Source organism: Mizuhopecten yessoensis, unplaced genomic scaffold (genome assembly GCF_002113885.1).
Source record: "Mizuhopecten yessoensis strain PY_sf001 unplaced genomic scaffold, ASM211388v2 scaffold10717, whole genome shotgun sequence".
In the NCBI taxonomy this organism is placed as follows: Eukaryota; Metazoa; Mollusca; class Bivalvia; order Pectinida; family Pectinidae; genus Mizuhopecten; species Mizuhopecten yessoensis.
Window position 1 is genome coordinate 255151 of NW_018408686.1, and position 25417 is coordinate 280567.

Sequence of the window (25417 nt, forward strand, 5' to 3'; positions counted from 1 at the left end):
GTAGTTTGTTGGCTTGCTGAGCTATCAATTCCATTCAAATTAATATCAGTAGTCGCAGCATATTTTTTGTGTCTGCAAAGGTAAATGTGTAAAACCTTCTAACCTTTTAGTAAGAACCATGATGACTTTAAGTGGTAAAATATATTACCTGCAAGTTGCTATATTGAAAATGAAATTATCTATAAACTTCATTCATTTTACAACAATTATGAAACTGAAAAGTATTTCACCGATATTAATCACTCTTGTTGGCCAGGGTGTAGGGGGTCTTAATGTGGGAGGAAACCAGAGTACCTGGGGAAAACATGTGGTCAGTCAACTTTTCATGTCTGATCAGGGAATGGAACCCAATGCAGCCTCCTTGGCAAGTGCGCATGCGTTATCGAACACTGCCCCACCTGACCAACCTATGATTACAATATAGTAATTATAATATAGCTATAGGTCTATCTTGAAATTCTGCAGTCATTTGTTCAGAGTGTTTTATAAGGCAGTTTGATAATAATAGTGATATGGAAAGATGTGTAGAAGAAGTGTTAAAAACAGAATAATAGCATGAAATCAAAATATGTTTGTGGTATACCTGGAGGCAAATGTGAATTTCATTATGATAAGGTTTTAATGTACTTTATTGTTATGTAATTATTTTCATGTATGCTTTAAGATATACTGGAATAGTACACTTGTGTGTAGGATTCTGTTAACATATCATTTCAATGGATTACTGTACAAAGGAAAATTTTCTTTGCAGTTTATTTTTCATCTTTTCAATCTCCATAATGAGCTTGGGTGAATTTATCTAAACAACGAATATAAGTAGACAGCATAATAAACATAGTAACTTGATGTTGAGGGCGAAATTAACACTTCGTGAAAATTGATTTCATGGGTGAAGGGCGAAAGTTTCACTGTGCAAAATTTTCCTGGTATACAGCAGCCTATTCCGTATTTGCGTATTGCAGAGTTATCTTCTCTTGTGAGCAGGTATTGATTGTTACGTTATTGGTTTGTGTGAGAAAATTATGTCATTTTCTCAAAAATTGATGACGTTACTCTCACGAAACAATGACCTAACAATCAATACCTGCTCACAAGAGCAGATAACTCTGCGATACGAAAAGAGGGAATGTATTATATAGTTGATGAATTTGTGCACCCACAAAATATGCAAAAGATTTGATTGTTGCAATTGTCATTTAGAACAGTATTTAAAGCACGAAAAGTGCTAAAATTAGCCTACCACTGATATATATACGTTTACAGTATACAGGTATAGTACACTACATTGTATAGTGATTGCCATGTTTACAGACATAAACTACCTGAGGAAAGTTCTGCCCAGTAACATAGAGTCAGAATTCTTCGACTACCTACAGCAGATATCTACAAACGATGTGAGACTGTACGCCATTGATGAAGGGACTGTGGTGTTCCCCAAGGTGCCCCTCCTAACTGTAGAGGGACCCCTGCCCATTGTCCAGTTGATGGAGACTCCTCTCCTTAATCTTGTCAACTATGCCAGTTTGGTGGCAACCAATGGCATGCGTTTCCGTCTGGCGGCTGGTCCTGAGAAGATTCTGTTGGAGTTCGGGTTGAGAAGGGCCCAGGGACCAGACGGAGCATTGTCAGCTTCACGCTACTGTTACCTGGGGGGTAAGGATGCACATACTACTATACTCCATGTTGTGTTTGGACAAATTCAGTCCCCACTTCTAGGGTTCTAGAAGTCAAATGTGTAAAACTATTTAAAAGACATCTGCTAAATAATTACTTAAGGAGGCTGAAGGTGAGGATATTTGGGCAGTAACATATTTGGATTAAGGGCTATTAACTTTGTTTAAATGAATGACATTAACCTACTTCCAAGATCACAGGGGTCATATGTGTTAAAATATTCAAAATAATTGTTCTGACAGACCAAAAGCATTAGGGTAAGTGGCATGCTGAGATAAAGGGCTAACAATTTGTTCAAATGAATGACCTTGACCAGTTTTCATGATCCCAGGGGACATGTTTGACAACACATCAAAATAAGTTCTTCTGAATATCCAACAGTCTTAAGGTATATGACCTGAATCAACCAACTTTGGAGATCAAATTAATAAGATGGCTTTAAATCATTCAGTGAATATCCATAAGGAGCTGATTTAAAAAAAGATAATGTGTAATGTGTTAATTTATGATATATCCTAGTGGACTTTGACAATCTATGGAGGTCACAGATGAGTAATGATGTTAAGGTGAACTATGCAGGCCTACCAGGCCTCTTGTTCTAAAGATTTGAAGGATATCCTGAATTTCCTGTTAGCCTCTTTTTGAAAGATATGATTATTTTCTGATTTGTTGCCTCTTTCTGAAGCATTTTAAGGATTTCATTAATTTTACATTAATATGTTTTTATAGGATTTGATGGCACAAGTAACGTCCTAGCTGGGAAGCTGTACGGAATACCTGTCAGAGGAACACATGCCCACGCCTTTGTGACGTCATACACAGATCTTCTGAACATCAGTGAGGAGGTCGGTTAAAACTAATGATCATTCCATACTAGTCAGTTAATAGCTGCTTTTGTTTACGGCGTTGCATGGTACAGTCATCAATAATGTCTCTTGAACTGAGAAATGCTTTTCTACTAATTTTGTGAAAGGGATCTTTTATTGAAATAATGAACACAATCTCGCCTGTATTCAAAGGCCACCTTGAGAAAGACCATACAGCTGTTAAGTGGTATCTTATTGCATGTGACCTCTAAATACAGGTTTAGTAACATGAAGACAGCTGCCATGTGGAGTTTTAAATGTGGTCTCCTAACACAGGTTCTGTCCTTATAGAAGTATTCTTTTAACCAATGGGGCCTCGTAATATTGTTGAGTTGGTCTTTTATCACAGGTCTTCTCTTAAGGATCCCTGTACCACTGCCAAAAACTGTCACTAAGTGTTGAAGACTATTTCTGGTGTGACTATATAGCTTTGATAAATCATTTCTAAAAAGAAAACCCATACCTTGCATGACTTTTATGACAAATAATAAACTTTAAGATGAAATAAATAAAATAAATAAAATGTAATCAACAACAATATTCTGAGTGGAAAAAATTCTGCGGTGCTAGACCGGGGTTTAAACAGTGTACTTCCGAATGTTATACAATCGCTCTAACCAATTGAGCTACCTGGTCAACGGAAGTGGCCTGGCCTGACAGTGCTACAGTTATATCCAAACAGAATTTAAATGGAGGTTTCTGGAAAAAACACAGTGCTGTGGGACAGGGATTCTTAACAAAGGTGTCTATTTACACTAGTAAGAATGAGAATAAAGGGATTATAGAATTGTGTACACCTGATACGAAACAATAAACTTACTGTATGTGAAGAATTTCAGATGATGACTACCACAATTGGATGTAAAATATTTTAGCTCAAGCTTGCAATTTCTTTTGTTACAGACTCTGATGAGGAAGGGAACCGAAGAACCAGTCAAATTTTTGCCAATTTGTAAAAAGTGGCAAAAACAACTTACAGGTATTCTAGGTAAGTCATACAGGTCTTCAGTTTCAATGATTAAGAATATTACCGGGGTTATACATTAATAAAACACCAGAAAACAAATATTAAAAAAAGTTGAAAAGTTTTTTTGATTTACTGTCATTGAGTAACAAACATACTCATTAACTACATCGAGAGTAAGAACAAAAAATCAGAGAGACAAAAATCCAGGCCCCACTTGTATAAAACATCTCAACTCTTGAGATTCCCTCAAGTCTAAGATCTCCCATAGACAATACATTGCTTGATATTTTCCTCAACTTTGAAATGTTTATAAAAGTGCTGATTGCCCAAACCTGAGGCTTGTTGAGGGATTTACATTCAAGAATAACAATAGAGTTGAACTAGATTTTCTATTTTCGTCATACCAAAATATGACTGGTGTGTCAGGGAGGTAGAATCATTCTTATGCTAGCTGCCCAAAATTAACATCATTCAATGTGTTTTTTCGTGGTGACAAAATTTTGTGTAACTTGTTGTACCTGATGGATTAAAAAATCACTCACAACTGAAATAGGAGACATATATAACAGTTGTCTGGGCATCTGTCCTTCATGTCCCATCCAGATTTATTATATTTCAGGTTTGAATGTCAAGGTAAAGGTCACCTACTTATTCCAGGGTCAAGGTCAAGGTCTCCATCACTGTTTGTAGGAAATTGTCAGGGAGTTCAGTATCATCACTCTTGTGACTTCAGTTTTCAGTTCAGACATAAACATTCACCAACAACTAGCTACTATACACGTTATCTGAGATTGTTGATTTTTCAGGTTTCCTTGACGACCAAGTGAGTAACGGAGAATTAGCCGCCTTCATATCATATGCCTCCGCCTTCCCGGACGGCTTCCTTGCTCTCATAGACACCTATGATGTCATCAAGTACGTCATACTTAGGAAATCAGTAATATCAGTTGAGCTGGGGCTTCTAGATCAAATTATTGTTTTGAAAGAAGTCCACTACATAGTTTTCCTGTATTTAACCACTGTTCCATGTTTAAGTTATTCATGTAAAATAACAACAAATCAGATATTGACATACAAAAGAATTTTTGTAAACAACTCTCTTTGGTTGTTTGTTTCTGGTACTCAAAATCACTGGGAAATCTTTGTGAGGTGTTACAAGACAGACTTACAGAAGTTGTGATTCAAGAAATTTTAACCCTGTGAAATTTAATAACTGGTATACAGTAGGTGAAAGTTCAGGTTTACTGTAGATAATTTTGTTGTTTTAGGTCTGGATTGCCAAACTTTTGTACGGTGGCCCTGGCGCTACACGAGTTGGGATACGAGCCCCGCGGCATAAGACTGGATAGTGGAGATCTGTCCTATCTGTCTAACCACGTCAGGTCACGGTTCAAAAAGGTCGCTGAGAGGTCAGTAAAAATCAGACAATTCTCGCTACAAAAAGGTTGGAATACAACTCTTTTTAGCTCACCTGGCCCAAAGGGCCAAGTGAGCTTATGCCATGGTTCGGCATCCGTCGTCCATGTGTCGGTAATATTTTACTTTAAACAACTTCTTCTCAATAACCAAAAGGACCAGGGTACTGATATAGGGCCTGTAGCATGCTGGGATGAAGGGCTACAAAGTTTGTTCAAATGAATTACCTTGACCCACTTTCAAGGTCACAGGGGTCAAATGTTTTAAAATCTTCAAACAACTTCTCAATAACCAAAGGGCCCAGGCTATGATATTGGGCCTGTAGCATGCTGGGATGAAGGCTGCCAAGTTTGTCCAAATGAATGACCTTGACCCACTTTCAAGGTCACAGGGGTCAAATGTCTTAAAATCTTAAATGACTTCTCAATAACCAAAAGGCCCAGGGCCTGTACTGATATTGGGCCTGTAGCATGCTAAGATGAAGGGCTACCAAGTTTGTTTCAATGAATGACCTTGGCCAACTTTCAAGGTCACAGGGGTCAAATGTCTTAAAATCTTCAAATGACTTCTCAATAACCAAAAGGCCCAGGGCCTGTCCTGATATTGGGCCTGTAGCATGCTAGGATGAAGGGCTACCAAGTTTGTTCAAACGAATGTCCTTGACCCACTTTCAAGGTCACAGGGGTCAAATGTCGTAAAATCTTCAAACCACTTCTTCTCAATAACCACAAGGTCTAGGGTATTGAAATTGGGCCTGTAGCATGCTGGGATGAAGGACTGCCAAGTTTGTTCAAATGAATGACCTTGACCCACTTTCAACCTAATGTCCTTGTTTGACATTCAAGGTCACAGGCGTCATGTTTAAATCTTTTAATTGGTTCTTATGAATCAAACACTGATATTCTGCCTGTATCTGTATTTTAGTCCACTTTTAAGATTACAAGTGTTAGATCAATATCAGGTGAGCGATGCAGGCCCATTGGGCCTCTTGTTTACAAATACATTGAGGAAAATGAAGCATAAAGCTTGTGTTAGTTCTAAAAATGTGCTAGCCAAGTGAGTTGTTTCTATTCACATCCCATTGATTATCTAGAAATCTCTTATAATTATTTAATTACTCTCTGGCCAGATTTTTCGGACACATATAAAAATATAGTTACCATGTCTTTCCCAGAAATACCCAACCATTTTTAGTTGGGAAGGAAGATAACTGAGTTTACCAGTCTGTTGTGTTAGTGCCTAAAGAACCTGATATAACTCTCTGCACACAACAGGTTAACATCACTTCATCTGGCAAATCTTGTTCTCCTTCAGTTTGAAGCTGCCCTGGTTTGGAAAGCTGACTATTGTAGCCAGTAACGACATCAATGAGGATACTATACACTCGCTAAACCAACAGGTATCGTAAACTCTCCGACATCGACAATTTCTGGGTTTGTCTTTTTATTGGTGTAAGGTAGTTCAATTTTCAAGCTTGGAGATGATGTAGTAATTGACAACCTTCACCACACTACATTGTATACCACAGCAGTAGAAATGCAGGTCCAAGGCAAGACTTTGTAACAGACATGTCTGTGAAGAGATTTAAATAATTTTACAATATATACCGTAGCCTTTTTTTCTTGGCTGATTTAAATTGGTCTTTTAAAACAAATATAAGAGATTGGTAAAATCCAAGGGAACATTCACTGACCATTTTTTTTAATAAAATGCAATTGAACAGGATAAGAAATACTTTTTGAATTCTCACTTTTTTTTAGCTCAATTTTAGTAATAAGTTTTCCCATTAACAAAGCATGGCTGTTGTTTTCCTACAAAGTTTCCCTTCATAGGTATAATAATCGATCATTCTAGTCAGAGTTCACATTATCAAGAAACTGTATTTTACTAATCAGACTTTTCGATACCAAAGCTCAGGTATAGTCTACTTACCAGATTTCCGTATACCTAACCTATGGTTTTGTTGTTGACAGGGACATGAGATTGACAGTTTCGGGATAGGAACTCACCTGGTCACGTGTCAGAAACAACCAGCACTCGGCGGTGTCTATAAGGTAATGGGTTATAAATATAAACTTCATTTATTTTATAACAATAACGAAACAAGTTATTTCAACTTATATTAATCACTCTTATTGGCTGGGATTTTAGCGCGCGGAGGGTCTTAATATGAGAGCAAACTGGAATAACTGGAGAAAACAAAAATGGTCGGGCAGGTGACCCCATACTGTTTCAAGTCCGATTAGTGAATCAAATCTTAGCCACATGGTGAAAGGGGAGTGCGCCCCCCGACCACCCGACCACCCGACCCCCGACCCCCGACCACCCGATCACCCGATCACCCGACCAACGACCAACGACCACCCGACCCCCGACCACCCAACCCCCCGACCCCTNAGCTGATGGCGATGCCCTTGTAGACCTTATGTTACAACCAGACGAGCAACCCCCTATTCTCAACACAAGGATACTCTGTCGACATCCATTTCAGGTTAGTGCTTAGTCGATACATAAAGTTATCTAACTCATTTTGTCTCCACCTATTCAAAGCTAAGTGAGGATGTTTTTAATCTTTGTGAAGGCAGGAAATGGTCATGAGAAAGTTATCAAAATTTAAAGAAGGATGGGGATTGCTCTCTCTCTCTCTCTCTCTCTCTCTCTCTCTCTTTCTCTCTCTCTCCAGTAGAGTAGAGTATCAAAGAACTGATAGTTTGACCAGTCGGTCTTGAAACGATACGACACATTTAATAAGTACACTGTTTGCATATAAAGTAAAACTAATGCTTTATATTAAAAAACACTTTAAAAATGTGTTATCCTGATTGCTCTCAGCTCATGGTATAAAGGATCCCCATGAACTAACCATTTCTATATTATTTTCTAAAATAAAATGCACATTTAATATCTTGATGCAGGAGTCCAAACGAGCATATGTTTGTCCAGCCAAAATGGAGCAACTTCACAAACTGTACTGGGACAATGGAGAGGTAAGATACTGGTAGATGTTGTAAAATCTAGGGCCCTTTGCATATCCGATTTAACCAGTTTGTCTGTTTATAAATGTAACATTTTCGGGTATAAATCCAGGTGAACCTGCAAATTTTTATGCTGGTCTTGCAAGGCTTTGTCAAGGCTCACCTGAAAGCAGCATCAGGTTACTAGGCCCGACTTTATTTCATAAGCAAACAACTCTGGTCCTGTTGGTTCAACCGTTTGGATCACGATAAACGAATGCGGCCTACATGGACAATGGGGAGTCAAGATAGTAAGACTTTTATATATCCTTTCACATGTGCCAGTTTTTTTTTTATCAAGTTAAGATGCTGATAAACTTTTATTTTTTTTGGTAGAATACTCTGCTTATTGTCATCACACTGTCTCAGATATTTCTAACTCTTGTTTTGAAAATTGATGAACACACTTCAAAGTAGAATTGAGATAATTTCAACACCAAAGTATCATTCTTGCTGTTTCAGTTGGTACAGTCTCTCCCCACTCTGACAGAGCTACGGTGCAAAGCTATCGCGTCCCTCAAAAGTATGAGACAGGACCACAAGAGGGCACTCAATCCAACACCTTATAAGGTAAACATAATCATTGTACAATGAGAGGTAAGAAATGTTAGTTATGGGCAAAATGTAAGTTAACTGTTCCCAAAACACCAAAACTGTGCATTTTTAGCTCTGTCTACAGTCCTTTCTAAGTTGTTCGTTTATCACGAAATATTTTTGCGCCACATGAACTATTTCAACCAAGATACGTGAATGCGATCTAGATAATGTTAAGTCTATCATTATTCGATATAAAGATCTTCCTTGATCATTTACAAATATTGGTCATCGCTTAGATAAATATGTTATAAATAATCAGTCTGATCAATTAAATTTGTCCGAGATTAGAATTTAATGAATTTGCGTAAAACTTATTTTAATAAGGTAGAAAATTTGACCATTGGAAAACACACATATTCCTAGTTTAAGATAATGACAGAGGATAAGTTGATTAGAGTCACTTTCATTTAACTAAAATTTCGGCCTTTAGTTGCAGTTACGATACAAGGTAATTATAATAGTTTGCCAGGCTTATCACATCAGAGGATACGTTATGAAGCCCTAATACCCCGCTATATTGTACAATCCTCACACTGTACTCTGAGACCATTAACACCAACCCAGGGTATCACTTACCTAGTCTCCTACCTTTCACATAATTTCGACTTTTCAAGTCAAATTCTCTAATCAGGTCAAGATCAAGATAAATGGCATTACCAAACGTATCAAGCAATAAGCCCATCCCCCTACTTTCAGTCAGAGATTATGTTTTGGCTATCCAAGCTTATTGCAGAATAAGCATGATAGTATGATCTAAACATAAATATTTGGCATATTTATGTCTCTCCTTCGAATGAAGGGAGACATTGTATTAGTACTGGTTCTTCTTATTATTGTTATTATTTCTCTTTTTCTTCTTCTGGTTCTTCTAATTGCATCTTGTCCGTGCCATAACTTTTAAACCGTTAAAGATATCTTGATGAAACTTAAGGTATGCATGCATCACCTACAGATGGTGTGCATTGCACTGGAATTAGGTCACTGTGACCTTCACCTCAAGATCAAATAAGTGCAACATTTTCAGTAAATTCTTGTCCTGCCCGTAAATTTTAAACCATTAAAGATATCTTGATCAAACTTGAAGTATACCTGCATCACTTACAGAAGGTGGGCAATGCACTGGAATTAGGTCTCGTGCTTCACTATATACCGAGTTATGACCCTTTGTTTAATTTTAATACGGAAGTTTGTCCGGAGCATAAGTTCCATGTTATTTCACCTACGTTGACTAAACTTACCATATTTATGTATCTTGGAAAGATGGAATCTCTCGCACTAAAATCAGGTTTTGTGCCTCACTATATACAGAGTTATGGCCCTTTGTTTATTTTTAATACCGAAGTTTGTCCACGACATAACTTCTAAACCATTTAAGATATATTAATCAAACTTGAAGTATTCCGTCTTTGCATATTGCAGAGTTATCTTCTCTTGAGAACAGGTATTGATTGTTACGTTACTTGTTTAAGAGAGTAACGTCATCAATTTTTGAGAAAACGACGTAATTTTCTCACACAAACCAATGACGTAACAATCAATACCTGCTCCCAAGAGAAGATAACTCTGCAATACGCAAAGACGGAATACCTGCATCACCCACAGAAGCTGTGCAATGCACTGGAACTAGGTATCGTGCCCCCCTATATACAGAGTTATGGCCCTTTGTTTATTTTTAATACTGAAGTTTGTCTGGAGCATAAGTTCCATGTTATTTTACCTACGTTGACCAAACTTACCATAGTTATGTATCTTTGGAAGTTGGAATCTCTCGCACTAAAAGAAGGTTTTGTGCCCCACTTTGTACAGAGTAATGGCCCTTTCTTTATTTTTAATACCGAAGTTTGTCCATGGCATAACTTCCATGTCATTTCACCTATGTTGACCAAATTTGCTATAGTTTTAATGTATCTTGGGAAGTAAAAGTGTCGTATTCTAAATTTGGGTCTAATGCCCTACTATATAAAGAGACATGGCCCTGTGTTAAGTTTTTATTCCGAAGTTTGTCTATTTGGCTAATAAAGGGAGACATATGTTTTTGTTCACAAAAATCATTCTAGTTTTCACAGAATTATGTCGTAAAACTTCTAAATAAATTTCATTGATATGTATTAGGTGAGATGTGCAACTTTCATTTTCCCTGTATAAGCCTGTGCCTGGTAATAAGCCCATCCGTATTTATTACAATTCAGAGGGAATGCTGACAAACATTATTTCATTGTCTTGTAATAAGCCTATTCCCTAATTGTGTCAGAAATTACGTGTTGGTCCCAGGGCTTATTTCAGGATAAATATGGTACAATTCAAAATAGTTTTGCTAATATTTTCAGGTTTTCTGTCAACGTTTCATGTGATCCCACTGTAGTTGATTGTAATTTTCATGAATGACCTATATACACAAAATACTGTAATTAGTGAGAGGATCCTCCATAACAGTAGTTTTTCATGTCACAAATATGTATGATAAAGAGGATATGAGTATCCATGTCATATAAAATTAGTTCAATATGACATGGACACAAATGTAAGATTCTTTTTATCACCTGAAATTCTTAATTTGTAAAAATCTTCAAACACAGTTGCCTGATTATCAGCTGACTCTATATACGTCAAAACCTAAGTACTCCCATCAAAGTATTGTCTTTGGGTGCAGTGCAAAGTAATTTTAGATTTTTACAATAATGAACAGTTTTAAATGCAATGGAAAAAATTACACCAAAATAAAACATTTAAAACAACAGTAAATTTAAATTGTGGTATAGTAAATAAAAGTAGTACCTGTAATGGCGTAGGAATATGTTCTCACGGTTTTGACCAATCGCAGCACCTTTGTCGTATTTATGACAAGGCCGTATGACATTGTAAAATGGATCAAGTTATGTAATAAAAATGTGGTGTGACTGGTAATCATTTGTATATAAGGTGGTTGATATAGAAATGTGTTGTAATGTTACAGGTGTCTGTCAGTGCCAAGCTGTACGGGTTTCTACATGACCTGTGGCTGGAGAACGCCCCTATAGGAGAGCTGTCTTAGTTTAGCTAAAGAAAACCACTGTGACAATTTCGACCACGGAGAATTTATCAGTTGATGTCTATATATTGAAATAAGAGAGACCAAAACAGGTTGTGATAAATATCTGAAAGATTTTTTGTTTTTTGGCAAATTTTAATCGTGATTGCTGGGAGATGGAAGTTGGATCTTGATTCATGAACATACTTTTTTTTTTTTTTTTATCAAACTCTGTTTCTAGGCATAGCATTTTTAATAATTTCAGCCGGTGGGTTAAATACTGTATACAAGTACAGTACTGGGAAACTTCACCCAGTAATACTTTTGCCCAGTCAAATTTTTCGCTCTTCAGGGGATTTTTTTTATATTCACCAAGTGTTCGTTTCACCCTTTCCCATGTATAACTAATATGGTAAGCTGTGTGCTAATAATCCCTATCACGATATATTTGCTCTGATCAAGGAGGGTACAGAAGGTGAAAGTTTAACTGTGGCAAAATGTTTTTAGTATACACCTTCTTTATAGAAAAGTTAACATTTTAAAGAAAATGGGATTTTTTTTTTTGCCTTACCATGCAAAGAGAATGAAGTGCAGCTGAACAGGGCTCAGGTAAGGCACCCAGGTTTATATATGGGGTCATACAGGGTCAAAGTATCTCTCTCCGACAAACTTGCACTCACCTCTCAAACATCTAATAGCCAAATACAAGATACGTTACATCAGCAAACACACAAGCATAACCTTATACATATGGACGTACACAGTGCAAGTATTGTAACATTGATATTCAAATGATAGTTGGTCAAACAAATGTTAAGTTTGGCCACCATGACATTGCATTTAAATTTATCTTATGTTACCTCAATAGGTAATCATTGCTGTCAATCCTCCCTCATAAGGAGGGAGACTCCCTCATTTTGACCAAAATTTACCAATCTCCCTCAAAACTCCCTCATTCAAGTCCAAACTCACAAGCTCAGATTCTACATCCTGTGGTTAAATGATCTCCTAGTTACTGCAGGGTGGGTATAATGATCATAACAGAGGTGTTTTGGAGTAATTTTGATACATAAAAAGGGAAAGCTAAATTGAGAAAGTAGTTTCAGTCCCATTTCTTACCCTTTGTCACTCATTGGAAATAAGGAATGAGGGAGATCTCCCTCATTGGAGGTTTCAGAGGTTGACACCTATGGGCAATACCTTTCGTCTTGTACAGAGCCAGACAAGCACTCTCAAGTCAAGTGCTTCTATATAGATTATTGATGGTATTCATCCTTCCTGCTGGATGTTTACTGTTAGTCAATGTGTGAATGTATTTTTGTGTTGATTGGATTAAGCTTTGATAATTCCTAGCATTGTGTATATCCATGCTTGATATTAGATATGTATAAATGATTTTAAACTGTTTTAAATTTTAATTCAGATGAATAAGATCATATTGTAGATGTACTTAATAGTAACGATAAAATAGAAAAGTCTATATACTGTTCTTGTTTGTGGTTCAATTTTTGCTATTTTTCCATGATAAAATATGAACAGAAAGGAAAAAATAGATCCGGTGAAATTTGTGTTTCTACGAATATGTAATTATGACTTCAGAACTGCAACAGTAGTCTTCTAGATTTCTGTTTCTAGGTTTCTGTTAGAATCGCCAAAAAAAAAGGAGAAAAATGAGGATTAAACTGATGATTTTGAAATAAATCTTTGAAATATTGAACCACCGTAGGAAAGTCATTTACTATAGGTTTGATATTACAAATTGTGACATTTTTTACGATGCAAAATGTTTACAAAGTCTCATAAAATCTCAACTGACACATCAAAATATCAGAAACATTCCAGTTTTAAAGATTTATTTGTTGTATTAAAATGATATATTTGATCTTGTCACTGTCAAACAAGACCATATGGAAAAGTAGTGTCATAAATACTGGTCACTAACTATACATTATGTGTTTACTTCATGATGGGAAAGATTTTAAAATCTGACATTTCTCTATTGTACACCAGGCTGTTTAGCAGTCCTCGGCTTTGGATTATTATTTTTTTATCTTAAACAATGTTGGAAACAATTTGTAATTGGGAACACTGTTTTTTTTCGTGTTCTGATGTTCTTATTTATATAATTAGATTGTATAGCTGACTATGGTTTTTAGTTTGTGCGTGTTCTTAATCAAAAATATTTTATTTAAAGGATTGAAAAATGCATTGTGCAATATTGTACTGCGATCTATGTCGGCACTGCATTGTCTTGTTTACAGTGCTATTGATGAATTTGTCATGTACCAGTGGAATGAATCAAATTTCACAGGAACCTCAAATTTCATAAATCTGATCATATAACTAAATGAATTTAATCACCATGTTTCACTGCCAAAAACTAGAATCATGCACGGGAAACGTGTACATTTTGTGATCCTGTTCACAACATTCAGAATTATTTAACAAGTATTCACTTATCTTTCTCTTTTTCATTTCCCTTTTCTTTTCCATGAATTAGATTTGACTTGCTAAAACAATTTTCTTACAAAAGTAGCAATTAAAATTTGTGGAATATTGAGGTTCAATATTGTGCACATTTGATCAGATTTTATGATACAAGAACATTTCTACCATAAAAAGTGTTCATAATTGATTTTAATTCAAGATATATGCCAATCAGATGTAAGGGGATTCCCTACTTTATACATTAAATCTGGGATTTAATGTTAACAGTTACTTTCCTTCAGATATTTAAGCAACATTGCCTATATATAATTCAGAACTCTTTTGTAACATTCAAATTTGTTGTTAGACCTATTTACCGATTCAACATTACCATTCAGTAGATATTTTACAGGTTTTTGTAAAGATACATATATATATCAGAGTAAAGTAATATGTAATATATCCTAAAGTTTTCTCAGAATTGGGTACAAGCCTGTGGCTAACATTGACATCACATTTAAAGTGATGGCTAGTCACATTAAAGTCTTGACAGGTACAATCAATACATCCATAGACAGACAAGGCTAGGACCAGTGGTCTTAAATCCATAGACGAGGCTAGTATCTGTGGTCTTACACCTATAGACAGACAAGGCTTACACCTGTGGTCTTACACCCATAGACAGACAAGGCTTACACCTGTGGTCTTACACCCATAGACAGACAAGGCTATCACTTGTGGTCTTACACCCATAGACAGACGAGGCTAGTACCTGGGGTCTTACACCCATAGACAGACAAGGCTAGCACCGGTGGTCTTACACCCATAGACAGACAAGGCTAGCACCTGTGGTCTTACACCCATAGACAGACAAGGCTAACAACTGTGGTCTTACACCCATAGACAGGCAAGGCTAACATCTGTGGTCTTACACCTATAGACAGACAAGGCTAACAACTGTGGTCTTACACCCATAGACCGACGAGGCTAGTACCTGTGGTCTTACACCCATAGACAGACAAGGCTAGTACCTGTGGTCCTACACCTATAGACAGACAAGGCTATCACTTGTGGTCTTACACCCATAGACAGACGAGGCTAACACCTGTGGCCTTACACCCATAGACAGATGAGGCTAACACCTGTGGTCTTACTTACACCCATAGACAGATGAGGCTATCACCTGTGGTCTTACACCCATAGACAGACAAGGCTTACACCTGTGGTCTTACACCCATAGACCGACGAGGCTAGTACCTGTGGCCTTACACCCATAGACAGACAAGGCTATCACTTGTGGTCTTACACCCATAGACAGACAAGGCTATCACTTGTGGTCTTACACCCATAGACAGACAAGGCTAACATCTGTGGTCTTACACCCATAGACAGATGAGGCTAACACCTGCGGTCTTACACCCATATACAGACAAGGCTAACAACTGTGGTCTTGCACCCATAGTCAGACAAGGCTAACACCTGTGGTCTTACACCCATAGACAGACAAGGCTAACATCTGTGGTCTTATACCTATAGACAGACGAGGCTAGTACATGTGGTCTTAAAACCTATAGACAGACCAGGCTAACACCTGTGGTCTTACACCTATAGAAAGACAAGGCTAGCACCTGTGGTCTTACACCCATAGACAGACAAGGCTAACATCTGTGGTCTTACACCCATAGACAGACAAGGCTAGTACCTGTGGTCTTACACCCATAAACAGACAAGGCTAGCACCTGTGGTCTTACACCCATAAACAGACAAGGCTAGCACCTGTGGTCTTACACCCATAGACAAATTAGGGTAAAATTTGCATTTGTCATGTTTTGATCACTTTTACAGATAGGGCAGATAGACAGAATGTATGTTGACTGTCCCTTTGTTTGGGTTACCAGATTCTATATAAAGGTGTATTTGTTGTGGTACAAGTGGTATACCAGTTTATTGTTTGGTATATTACTGACCATATTAAACTGCTGACGTTTTAGTGCAATATTACATTGTGTTTTATCATGGCTTACGATTAATATATATATAGAATGTAACTCAATACCAATTTTGTTGTGACTTGTTGTAATTCCATTTTCCAAAGTGGTACGCTTTTTACTGTAGATGATAATGAAACAATCTTCGTTCAAAGGGTACAACATCCGTCAACATTTTTTTCACAATTTCTATTTCTTTAACAATGTTTATATCATAAACAATGTATGGTAGTTACAACCCGGGAAGTGGAAGGACCAAAATGACACATGTGATTAGATTGTTGACAATATTACTTTGTGGTAAGGGTTCAGATTTGTTTGGATGCAGGCCCAGATTGGATGAATTATATCTAGTTTGATTTGTTATTTATACCACACATGACGACAGTAGTGTTTGCAGTTTCATTCAAAGCAAAGTGCTGGTATTTCACTTTCAGTTTTTGATTGTTTTCACAAGAATATCTAAGAACATGAGGTATTTTTCCGGAGATCAAAAGATGGATTCAATGTACAGATGTTATAGATTTCTATCAATCTACGTGATAACATATAATGATACATTACATGTGATTACATGTGTTACATGTGAGTAACTGAGATTTCCATTATCGGAAAAAATATCTCAATAATATTTTCTCTCCCTACCTATCTTTCTTTCTAGTTGAGTCAGGAAACACAACTATAATAGTTTTGGCCTTACATAGAACTTCTGGTAATTGATCCTGGAAATCCGAGAGTAAAGTGAAAATTATTTGTAGGTGATGATTAATGTAGTTGAATTGAATTGAAATAAGTTAATTGACAAGTTCAGAAAAATTGTGTAAAATTGAAGAGAATCTGTGTTACATTGTAAGATTATCAGATTGTCTCCCTTTGTTAAACCAAAAAATAATACCAAATTTTGATATATGAAACTATTCGTATTGATCAGATTGCCTCCCTTTGTTATAAACATGCTCAGATTGTCTCCCCTTGTTAAACCAAAAAATAATACAGAGTTGATTCTCTTGTCTCCCTTGGTAATGCCCTGAAATATTAAACAGGTTACATAATAGAAGGGTGAGTTAATCATTAACTTAGGTGACCCTGTAATCAGAAAACAATCTAACCCATTTTGGTTACATGCAAAGTGAAGCGCTCAGAAACAGAAACGTTGATGTGCATGTTTGGACGACTTTGCCTCAGCCTATGATTTTCCATGGGTTGGAGCAGAGGATCTGTGTGAATAGTGTCTGTGTGCTCTACTATCTGAATAGTTTAACATACAAGTGACATAAAGATAGACCAAAATTGTTTAGATTTGTTTATAGAAAAATTGATTTGTGAACTGTTTTAAATTTGGTATCAAATTCATTATGATTGTTATTAGTAACGTTGTTGTGATTTTGTAATCAGTTCTTGCTTGGAAATCAATATTTTGAAAATAGAAAAATGTTAGTAGTTAAAACATTATTATTGGGTAAGGATGGTATTCTGTTTTGTGCCTTTAATGTAGCGAAACCTTTTAGTTTTAAGGAATGGAGAGTTAACAGGACACTAACCCTCTCAAAGTTAACAGACAGGAACATTTGAAGTGTTATCTACATTTCTCTTTCTAGAAACGAAGTAAAAGATTTTGTATACTTGATTATGACAGCTACTAGATATAACATGAAATTGATGAAATGATTAGATTGAAACATATCAAACAGTATTTATAGAATATTTCAAAAATTAAATCACTCTGATATGTGTATTTATATTTTTAAATATTTGTCAAAACTGAATAATTAGGAAAAAGCTTTGAGATCCACAATTTAAAAAAAAATCACATATTGAGAATATTGACAAATGTATAGATCTGCCATCCTCTTCATACCATATCACTTTATGAAGGAAAATATAAAATATACATAAAATATTTCATCCACCCAATGGTCAGTATGGTTGTAGTAATATATTCCAATCATTTTAAAACAAAATAAAGTTTGTTTTTATTTGTTCTTGACACATCATGATTATATAAAAGGGTTTGCATTTACGCCAGTACCACCAGTACCACATACAGACTGTCTAATGCTATCTGAAATGTTCAGTAAGATTAATCAATTTGGAACTATGTACTATCAAACTTTCACTTACCTTGAGGTAATACACAAACAATGTATGTATTAAATGCATCACAAAATTTCAAGACCAACTGGAGCTTGACAAAGGGACCTTGACATGTTGCAATATGTTAAATACATACAATGTTTGTGTAAAAAGTAAAACTCTGATAATAGCTATCTGATATAGCAAAGTCAGTCTGTATGTCTGTCTCTAAGTTATACAGAGACATAACTGGGACAGCGCTCCATTAATCCGGAATAGTAATGTAGTGCTCAGACAGAGTATGTCACCTAGAGGTGTATTTTAACGTCTGTTTTTTTGCTTTTGATCAATAATGTCCTTGCCTGCACCATTCTGTTACAGCCAGTCAGTAATAGATCTTGACCCAATTTTGGCCCACATGGATTTAAGCACTCTGGTAGTCATTGAGTGGGAAGAAATCTGAAGGTGGTCCGGTGGCGCAGATGATAACACACTTGCCTTTCACCAAGGCGGCTGGGGTTCAATTCCCTGATCGGACGTGAAAAGGTATTTGATCACCTGTCTGACCATGTGGGTTTTCTCCAATTACTCCGATGTACTCCAACATTAAGCTAATGCAGAGTTACAAAACTTGCAGTAGACTCTTTTGAGTAATTTTTTGACTCCAAAGATGATCTTTGAGTCTTTGGTTTGAAAGGATATGTCCATTTGACATGTGGTTTGACCCTCCAAATTTCAGGTAAAATGTTATGTGATTTTTGAAATTGGTACATGTCAAGAGTTGATTGAAAGTCCTGAGTTTGAAGATTTTCAGTTTGGGGGTTCGGATGGGTTCCATTCTTGGTCTGGCTCATTGCACTCGTCCCTTCCTATAACATCAATAAGGGGAGATAATAAAGTAGTTCCCTTTTTCAATTATATCTGTATACGTAGGAACTTACAATAAAGTGATGTATTGAGTAGCCAAGCAGTATAGTGGTCAGTCCAAGGGATCCTCTTCTCGGAGTCAAGTTCTCCATTACCCTGTACAAGCTGACCAATGACCTTCCAGGGATTATGTTCACTTTCACTCTCTGCACCCTTGGAATATGTCCTGGCAAAATCGAAGGCTCGGTGTGCACAACTTGTGGGTAAGACAAGGAGACTAGTTTGATCCTTTGGTGTACATCAAAAGAAATCCCTCGGTCTTATGACAGTAAACTTGACAGGCTTTGAAGTTGGGTGTCGCTCCTCTGTAATCTTCAAAGGACAAGTATCAGCCTTGCGATTGGTCAGATTCTTTTTACCCGAGACCAATCAAAAAGCTAGCTGTGTGCCTTTGACTTTGCTATGACAGTATTCCAGGGTCCATATTCATGAAACCGTTCTTATGCTCAAGCATGGATTTTGTGCTCAAACCTAATTTCTTGTTGCTGTAATAAATTTTTAAGAAAATCTTATTTTGTCTATGATTTGGAAAACATTTAAAGAGATTTATAGCCGAATATAGTTTTCAATGTTTACATTTGACTTTTTGATCTTTGACATGTTTTAAATGAGTTACAATAAAATTGGTTTGAGCACAGAATCCATGCTTAATGAGCATAAGAACAGTTTCATGAATACAGGCTCAGGGGTGCAGTGAGCGTAACCACTGGAGTATCGAGGATGACCGAGGGTTTGAAAATGTTCTATGTTTTTATAGACTTGTCGGTGTTGTATGTAGACAGCTGTTACAGAAGTCTGTGTGATATTATTTTTCTAAAGTTTAAAAAAATCCTTATTACAGAATAAAGTATTATATATCTAGTATTTATCTTTGTCTTTTTGTTTTTAGCTCACCTGGCCCAAAGGGCCAAGTGAGCTTATGGCATGGTTCGGGGTCCGTCCAGCATCAATTTTTTACTTTAAACAACTTCTTCTCAGTAACCAAAAGGCCTAAGGTGATGATATTTGGCCAGTAACATGCTGGGATGAAGGGCTACCAAGTTTATTCAAATAAATGACCTTGACTTATATTCAAGGTCACAGGGGTCAAATATAACTAAACCTTTAAACAACTTCTTTTGAATAACCAAGAGGCCTAGGGTGATGATATTTGGCCAGTAACATGCTAGGATGAAGGGCTACCAAATTTGTTCAAATAAATGACCTTGACTTATATTCAAGGTCACAGGGGTCAAATATGTTTCAAACGTTTAAACAACTTCTTTTGAATAACCAAGAGGCCTAGGGTGATGATAATTGGCCAGTAATATGCTGGAATAAAGGGCTACAAAGTTTGTTCAAATAAAATGACCTTGACTTATATTCAAGGTCACAGGGGTCAAATATGTTTCAAACATTTAAACAACTTCGAAATAACCAAGAGGCATAGGGTGCTTACATTTGGCCAGTAACATGAAGGGCTACCAAGTTTGTTCAAATGAATGACCTTGACCCACTTTCAAAGGCACAGGGGTCAAATGTCTTAAAATCTTCAAAACGACTTTTTCTCAATAACCAAAAGGCCCAGGGTACTGCTATTGGGCCTGTAGCATGCTGGAATGAAGAGCTACCGAGTTTGTTCAAATGAATGACCTTGACCCACTTTCAACCTAATGTCCTTGCTCGACATTCAAGGTCACAGGCGTCACATGATTAAATCTTTTAATAGTTTCTTATAAATCAAGCACTGGTATTATGCCCGTAGCTGTATTTTAGTCCACTTTTAAGATCACAAGTGTGAGATTAATACATCTGTACCAGGTGAGCAATGCAGGCCCATTGTTATTGAGATTCATTTAAAGGTTTATACATATTTGACCAAATGTGACCTTGAAAGTGGGACAAGGACATTCAAATGAAAAACCTTGATAGCCTGTCATACAAGCATGCTACTGGTCAGATATCAACATTCTGGGCCTCCTAGTTATTCAGAAGCGGTTAAAGTTTTTAAACATATTTGAACCGGGTGACCTTCAATATAGATAAAGGTCATCGATTCGAATAAAAGTGGTAGCCCTTCATGCCAGCATGTTTCTGGACAAATATCATCACCCTTTTGGTTATTCAGAAGAGGTTGATTAAAGGGTTTTCAAACCAATTGATTTTAAGATTTAAGACATTTGACCCATGTGACCTTGAAAGTGGGTCAAGGTCATTCATTTGAACAAACTTTGTAGCCCTTCATCCCAGCGTGCTACAGGCCCAATAACAAACTTGGTAGCTCTTTATCCGAATATGCTAGTGGCCAAATATCATTATCCTGGGCATTTTGGTTATTCAGAAGAAGTTGTTAAAAGATTTTTCAAGACAATTGACCCCTGAGACCTTGAATACTTGCAAAGGTCATTTATTTGAACAAATTTGGTAGCCCTTCAATTAAGCATGCTACTGGCTAGATATCAACATTCTGGGCCTTATTGTTATTCTGAAGAAGTTTAAAAGATTTTAAACATATTTGACCCCTGTGACCTTCAATAAGGTAATCGATTCGAACAAAGTTGGTGGCCCTTTATCCCAGCATGTTACAGACCAAATATCAGCAGCCTACTAATGTTTGGTTGTTCAGAAGAAGTTGTTTAAAGGTTTTTCAAGACAATTGACCCCTGTGATCTTGAATACATACGAAGGTCATTCCTTTGAACAAATTTGGTAGCCCTTTGTCCAAGCATCCTACTGGCCAATTATCATCATCCTGGGCATTTTGGTTATTCATAAGAAGCTGTTTAATGTTTTTAATACATATTTGACCCCTGTGACCTTCAATGTGGGTAAAGGTCATTATTTGAACAAACTTGGTAGCCTTTCATTCCAGAATGCTACTGACCAAAAATCACCATACCAGTCCTTTTGGTTATTCAGAAGAAGTTGTTTTAAGATAATTGACCTCGGTGACCTTGAATATAAGTGAAGGGTCATTCATTTGAACAAACCTGGTAGTCGTTCATCCCAGCATGCTACCGGCCAAATATCACCATACTGGTCCTTTTGGTTATTCATCAGAAGTTGTTTATATATTTGACCCCTGTGACCTTGAAAATTGGTGAAGGTCATTTATTTGAACAAACTTCGTAGCCTTTCATCCCGGTTTGTTCCTGGCCAAATATCATCAGGCTAGGCCTTTCGGTTATTAGCTCACCTGCCCGAAGGGCAAGTGAGCTTATGTCGTGGTGTGGCGTCGTCCGTCCGTCCGTCCGTCCTCGTCCGTCAACTTTTCCTTTAAACAACTTCTTCTGAAGAATGGATAGGCCTAGAGTCATGATATTTGGCTGAAAGGTTTGTTGGTAGGAGCCCTACAAAGTTTGAGAACGAAAATGACCTTGACCTACTTTAAAGGTCACAGGGGTCAAATATGTCAAAAACTTCAAACGACTTCTTCTGAAGAACTAAAAGGTATAGAATCTTCATATTTGGCTGATGGCTTCCTGGGATGGAGCTTAACAAAGTTTGAGAATGAAAATGACTTTGACCTACTTTCAAGGTCACAGGGGTCAAATGTGTCAAACACTTCAAACAACTTCTTCTGAAGAACTGAAAGGTATNATGTCAAGCAACTTCTGAAGAATCAAAAAGCATAGAATCTTGTAATAATATTTTGCTGGTAGTTTCAACAGATGGAGCCAACAAAGTTTGTGAGGGAAATATTTTTAGTGCATTATAATATTTTTTAATGAGAATATTTTGCTATGACTGCTTAAATATTCAGGTGAGCGATACAGGCCCTCTTGGGCCTCTTGGGCCTCTTGTTAAGAAGAAGTTGTTGAAAGTAAAATATTGACGCCGGACGCCCCACCACACCATAGGTTATTTGGCCCTTTGGGCCAGGCGAGCTAAAAATGAAAGACAAAGACCAACAATTAACAGCAAATATGCAAGGGCTCCGACCAGCATAACACCCTGGACGTCTAATGACTATACTGTCGCTCTAATTAATTGAGCTGCCTGGTCATTATTAGTACCCTGGCCTACTCGCACTAGTTACATCCAAATCAAATTTAAGGGTACGTTACCTTGCGTAGGAATATTGGTGTTGAGATGGTGATCTGTTTATGTGAACTTCGACCATGCTGTGATCTTCAAAACATTCTCGACATATGTGCCGCTTTTATCACTGACTGGATAAAAAGATGACCACCAGGCAGCCGCATTGAATTTTGACGGTACAAAATCTTTCTCAAGAAGTACTTGACAGATCTTTCTCAATTTCATTTGTAGGTTTCACTTGGTTTGAAGATTTGCATGATTTTCTTTAGACTAATCAGAACAAGGCAAAGTATTGCAAGGCAATCCATAGTCCCCTACCGGTTATGAGGTCTTTTTTCACTGAACTATTCACACATGTAAGGATATAATTCACAATGACATACTCTGCACTCCACCTGCCAAAACATACTCGCATACCAAATCTGGTTACTCAAGGTAAAAAAATATACAATATAAGCCCAAGACATACTTTAAGGTTAAGGTCAAAGGTCAAACCATAGGTGACAGCGACCTTATTTGTACATGACACTCCACTATCCCAAGATCTGTTTGCATACCAAATCTGGATACTTCATGTGAAACAGTATAGAAGTTGTGCCCAGGAGAGACTTTTTCAAATGTTAAACCATAGGTCACAGTGACCTACTTTTTGTACTTAACACTCTATCAATTTGCATACCAAATCTGGTTACTCGAGGTGAAATCCTATAGAAGATGTGCACCAGAAAACTATCTTCAAACAGATGGAGCGAAATCTATAGTTCCTCGCGGGAACTGATGTGGGACTAAATATTGAAAACCTCTAAGATATAAACATGCTCTGATTCCAAAAGGAAAAAAAAACAACACCGAAACAACCTGGTGAAATACAATTATCTTTAATGTCTTTTAAGATACCATAGAAATGTAATTATTTTAAATTTCATTTTACATAACATTCACAAACAAATACATAAATGAACTATTGCACATAAATTGATTGGCACCAAACAAAGCATTGATATAACATATCATCAGCACTCAGGAATGATATAATGTTGAACAGCTGTCAATAAATTGTTTAACACTGGGACAATGCTAACAAACTACTAGACAAGTGCTCTTCAGAATGAATAACTGTATCTGAGTCAGTATTAAACATCCAGATGGTTCGAAACTGTAACATAACACTGCTCCTCCATAGAAAGACCTCATTCTAGAGTGCTACCAAGTGTGACCACGTTTTTAAGTATTGGGAGATTTTCATACCGTGTTTTCCACCAGTGATAAGTCCAGGGGGCCTGTGCATGAAAACATGTCAGAAGTGGAGGGTGGGCTTATCACCAGGTATGAGTCTGTGTTTTACTTGTCATAGGCCCAGACTGGACATCGTGGTCCACCATTTTGGTTCTGGTATCACAGCTTACCAAATCAGAACTGGTAGTAGACTGGTTTATATTATATATGGTAAATGGTCCCCAGGTTTTGACATTGGTGCCAACGTAACCCAGATAACTTGTTTAAAGTTCTTGCACTAGTAAACCCAAGGACTATGGAATAAATATCAAGTGCTCTACCATCTTTACTAAAGGGAAACTTCCTCTAGCCAAGTTTGACAATAACAAGCAACCAAATGCTTTACAACTCATAACATACTGTATAACAAGAGATGTTGCTTTCTGGTAATTTGGACTGATCATACTTCTACTGTTTATTTTGTACACAACATATATATATGATATAAATGCTACATACTCGGAATGTGATGAAACACTCTATTCCAGAATTATGGAGTGTTTTGGTGTTGAGGCCAGATCAGCCAATCCAGGCAACTCTACATTATCCAATATGTCATTATATGGAAGCAAACTCATGATTATTTTGGTGCAACGACCAGATCAGCAGATCTGGCGACTTTGGTTAATCTGAAAGTACAACTGTACTGAAATCCACAATTCCATTTAAAACATTAAACTGTTTGTCAGCTTTGCTTCTTGGTCAGACTGTGTACTTTGTAACTTGATTTATCATCCTCACAGTAGCACAATTAACCAATATAATCTTACTGTATTTATCCCAGGGGGCCAACACATAATCGCCTACTGTAAACAAAAGTTTTTTCTCTGTCCTGTAATAAGCACCTCCCCCTACGGATGTGCTTATAACAGGACAGAGAAAAAACTTTTGCTGGCATTTCTTCCTAACTGCAATATTCATTGGTGGGCTTAATACCAAGCATGGGCTTATTGCCGGATAAATATTGTACAAAAACAAATGGTGCTGCGACCAGATCAGCTCATCTGTGCCACCTCGGTGCTGCGACCAGATCAGCTCATCTGTGCCACCTCGGTGAATATTCCTTTTGGTTTGGGTTTCAGTTGGTCATCTTCTCCAACCGTGTCTTGAACCATCTGTAAAGAACCATCATTTTGTTACATGGTACAGCACATTTCCAGATCTTA

General features: G+C 37.0%; 2 protein-coding genes across 3 annotated transcripts in view; one reads left to right on the top strand and one right to left on the bottom strand.

Moving 5' to 3' along the window:
- LOC110462005 (nicotinate phosphoribosyltransferase-like) overlaps nucleotides 1-11764 on the top strand; it is a 24945-nt gene extending 13181 nt beyond the window's left edge. Inside the window, exons 3-13 of the mRNA XM_021515765.1 lie at nucleotides 1312-1653; nucleotides 2404-2519; nucleotides 3444-3528; nucleotides 4314-4422; nucleotides 4776-4916; nucleotides 6238-6322; nucleotides 6897-6991; nucleotides 7258-7414; nucleotides 7839-7910; nucleotides 8400-8507; nucleotides 11488-11764. Coding sequence (XP_021371440.1) covers nucleotides 1312-1653; nucleotides 2404-2519; nucleotides 3444-3528; nucleotides 4314-4422; nucleotides 4776-4916; nucleotides 6238-6322; nucleotides 6897-6991; nucleotides 7258-7414; nucleotides 7839-7910; nucleotides 8400-8507; nucleotides 11488-11565 — 1388 coding nt within the window. The 3' untranslated portion in view covers nucleotides 11566-11764. The remainder of the gene's footprint in view (nucleotides 1-1311; nucleotides 1654-2403; nucleotides 2520-3443; nucleotides 3529-4313; nucleotides 4423-4775; nucleotides 4917-6237; nucleotides 6323-6896; nucleotides 6992-7257; nucleotides 7415-7838; nucleotides 7911-8399; nucleotides 8508-11487) is intronic.
- A 12074-nt stretch (nucleotides 11765-23838) lies between these two features.
- Nucleotides 23839-25417, bottom strand: part of LOC110462014 (exocyst complex component 3-like) — a 29908-nt gene continuing 28329 nt past the window's right edge. Inside the window, exons 24-25 of one of the 2 annotated variants that reach the window (XM_021515786.1) lie at nucleotides 25301-25366; nucleotides 23839-25264 (exon numbers count right to left, since the gene is read on the bottom strand). In XM_021515786.1, the coding sequence (XP_021371461.1) occupies nucleotides 25247-25264; nucleotides 25301-25366 (84 nt within the window). In that variant the 3' untranslated portion in view covers nucleotides 23839-25246. Of the gene's footprint in view, nucleotides 25367-25417 lie in introns of both variants that reach the window. The other variant, XM_021515785.1, reaches the window with a different exon arrangement.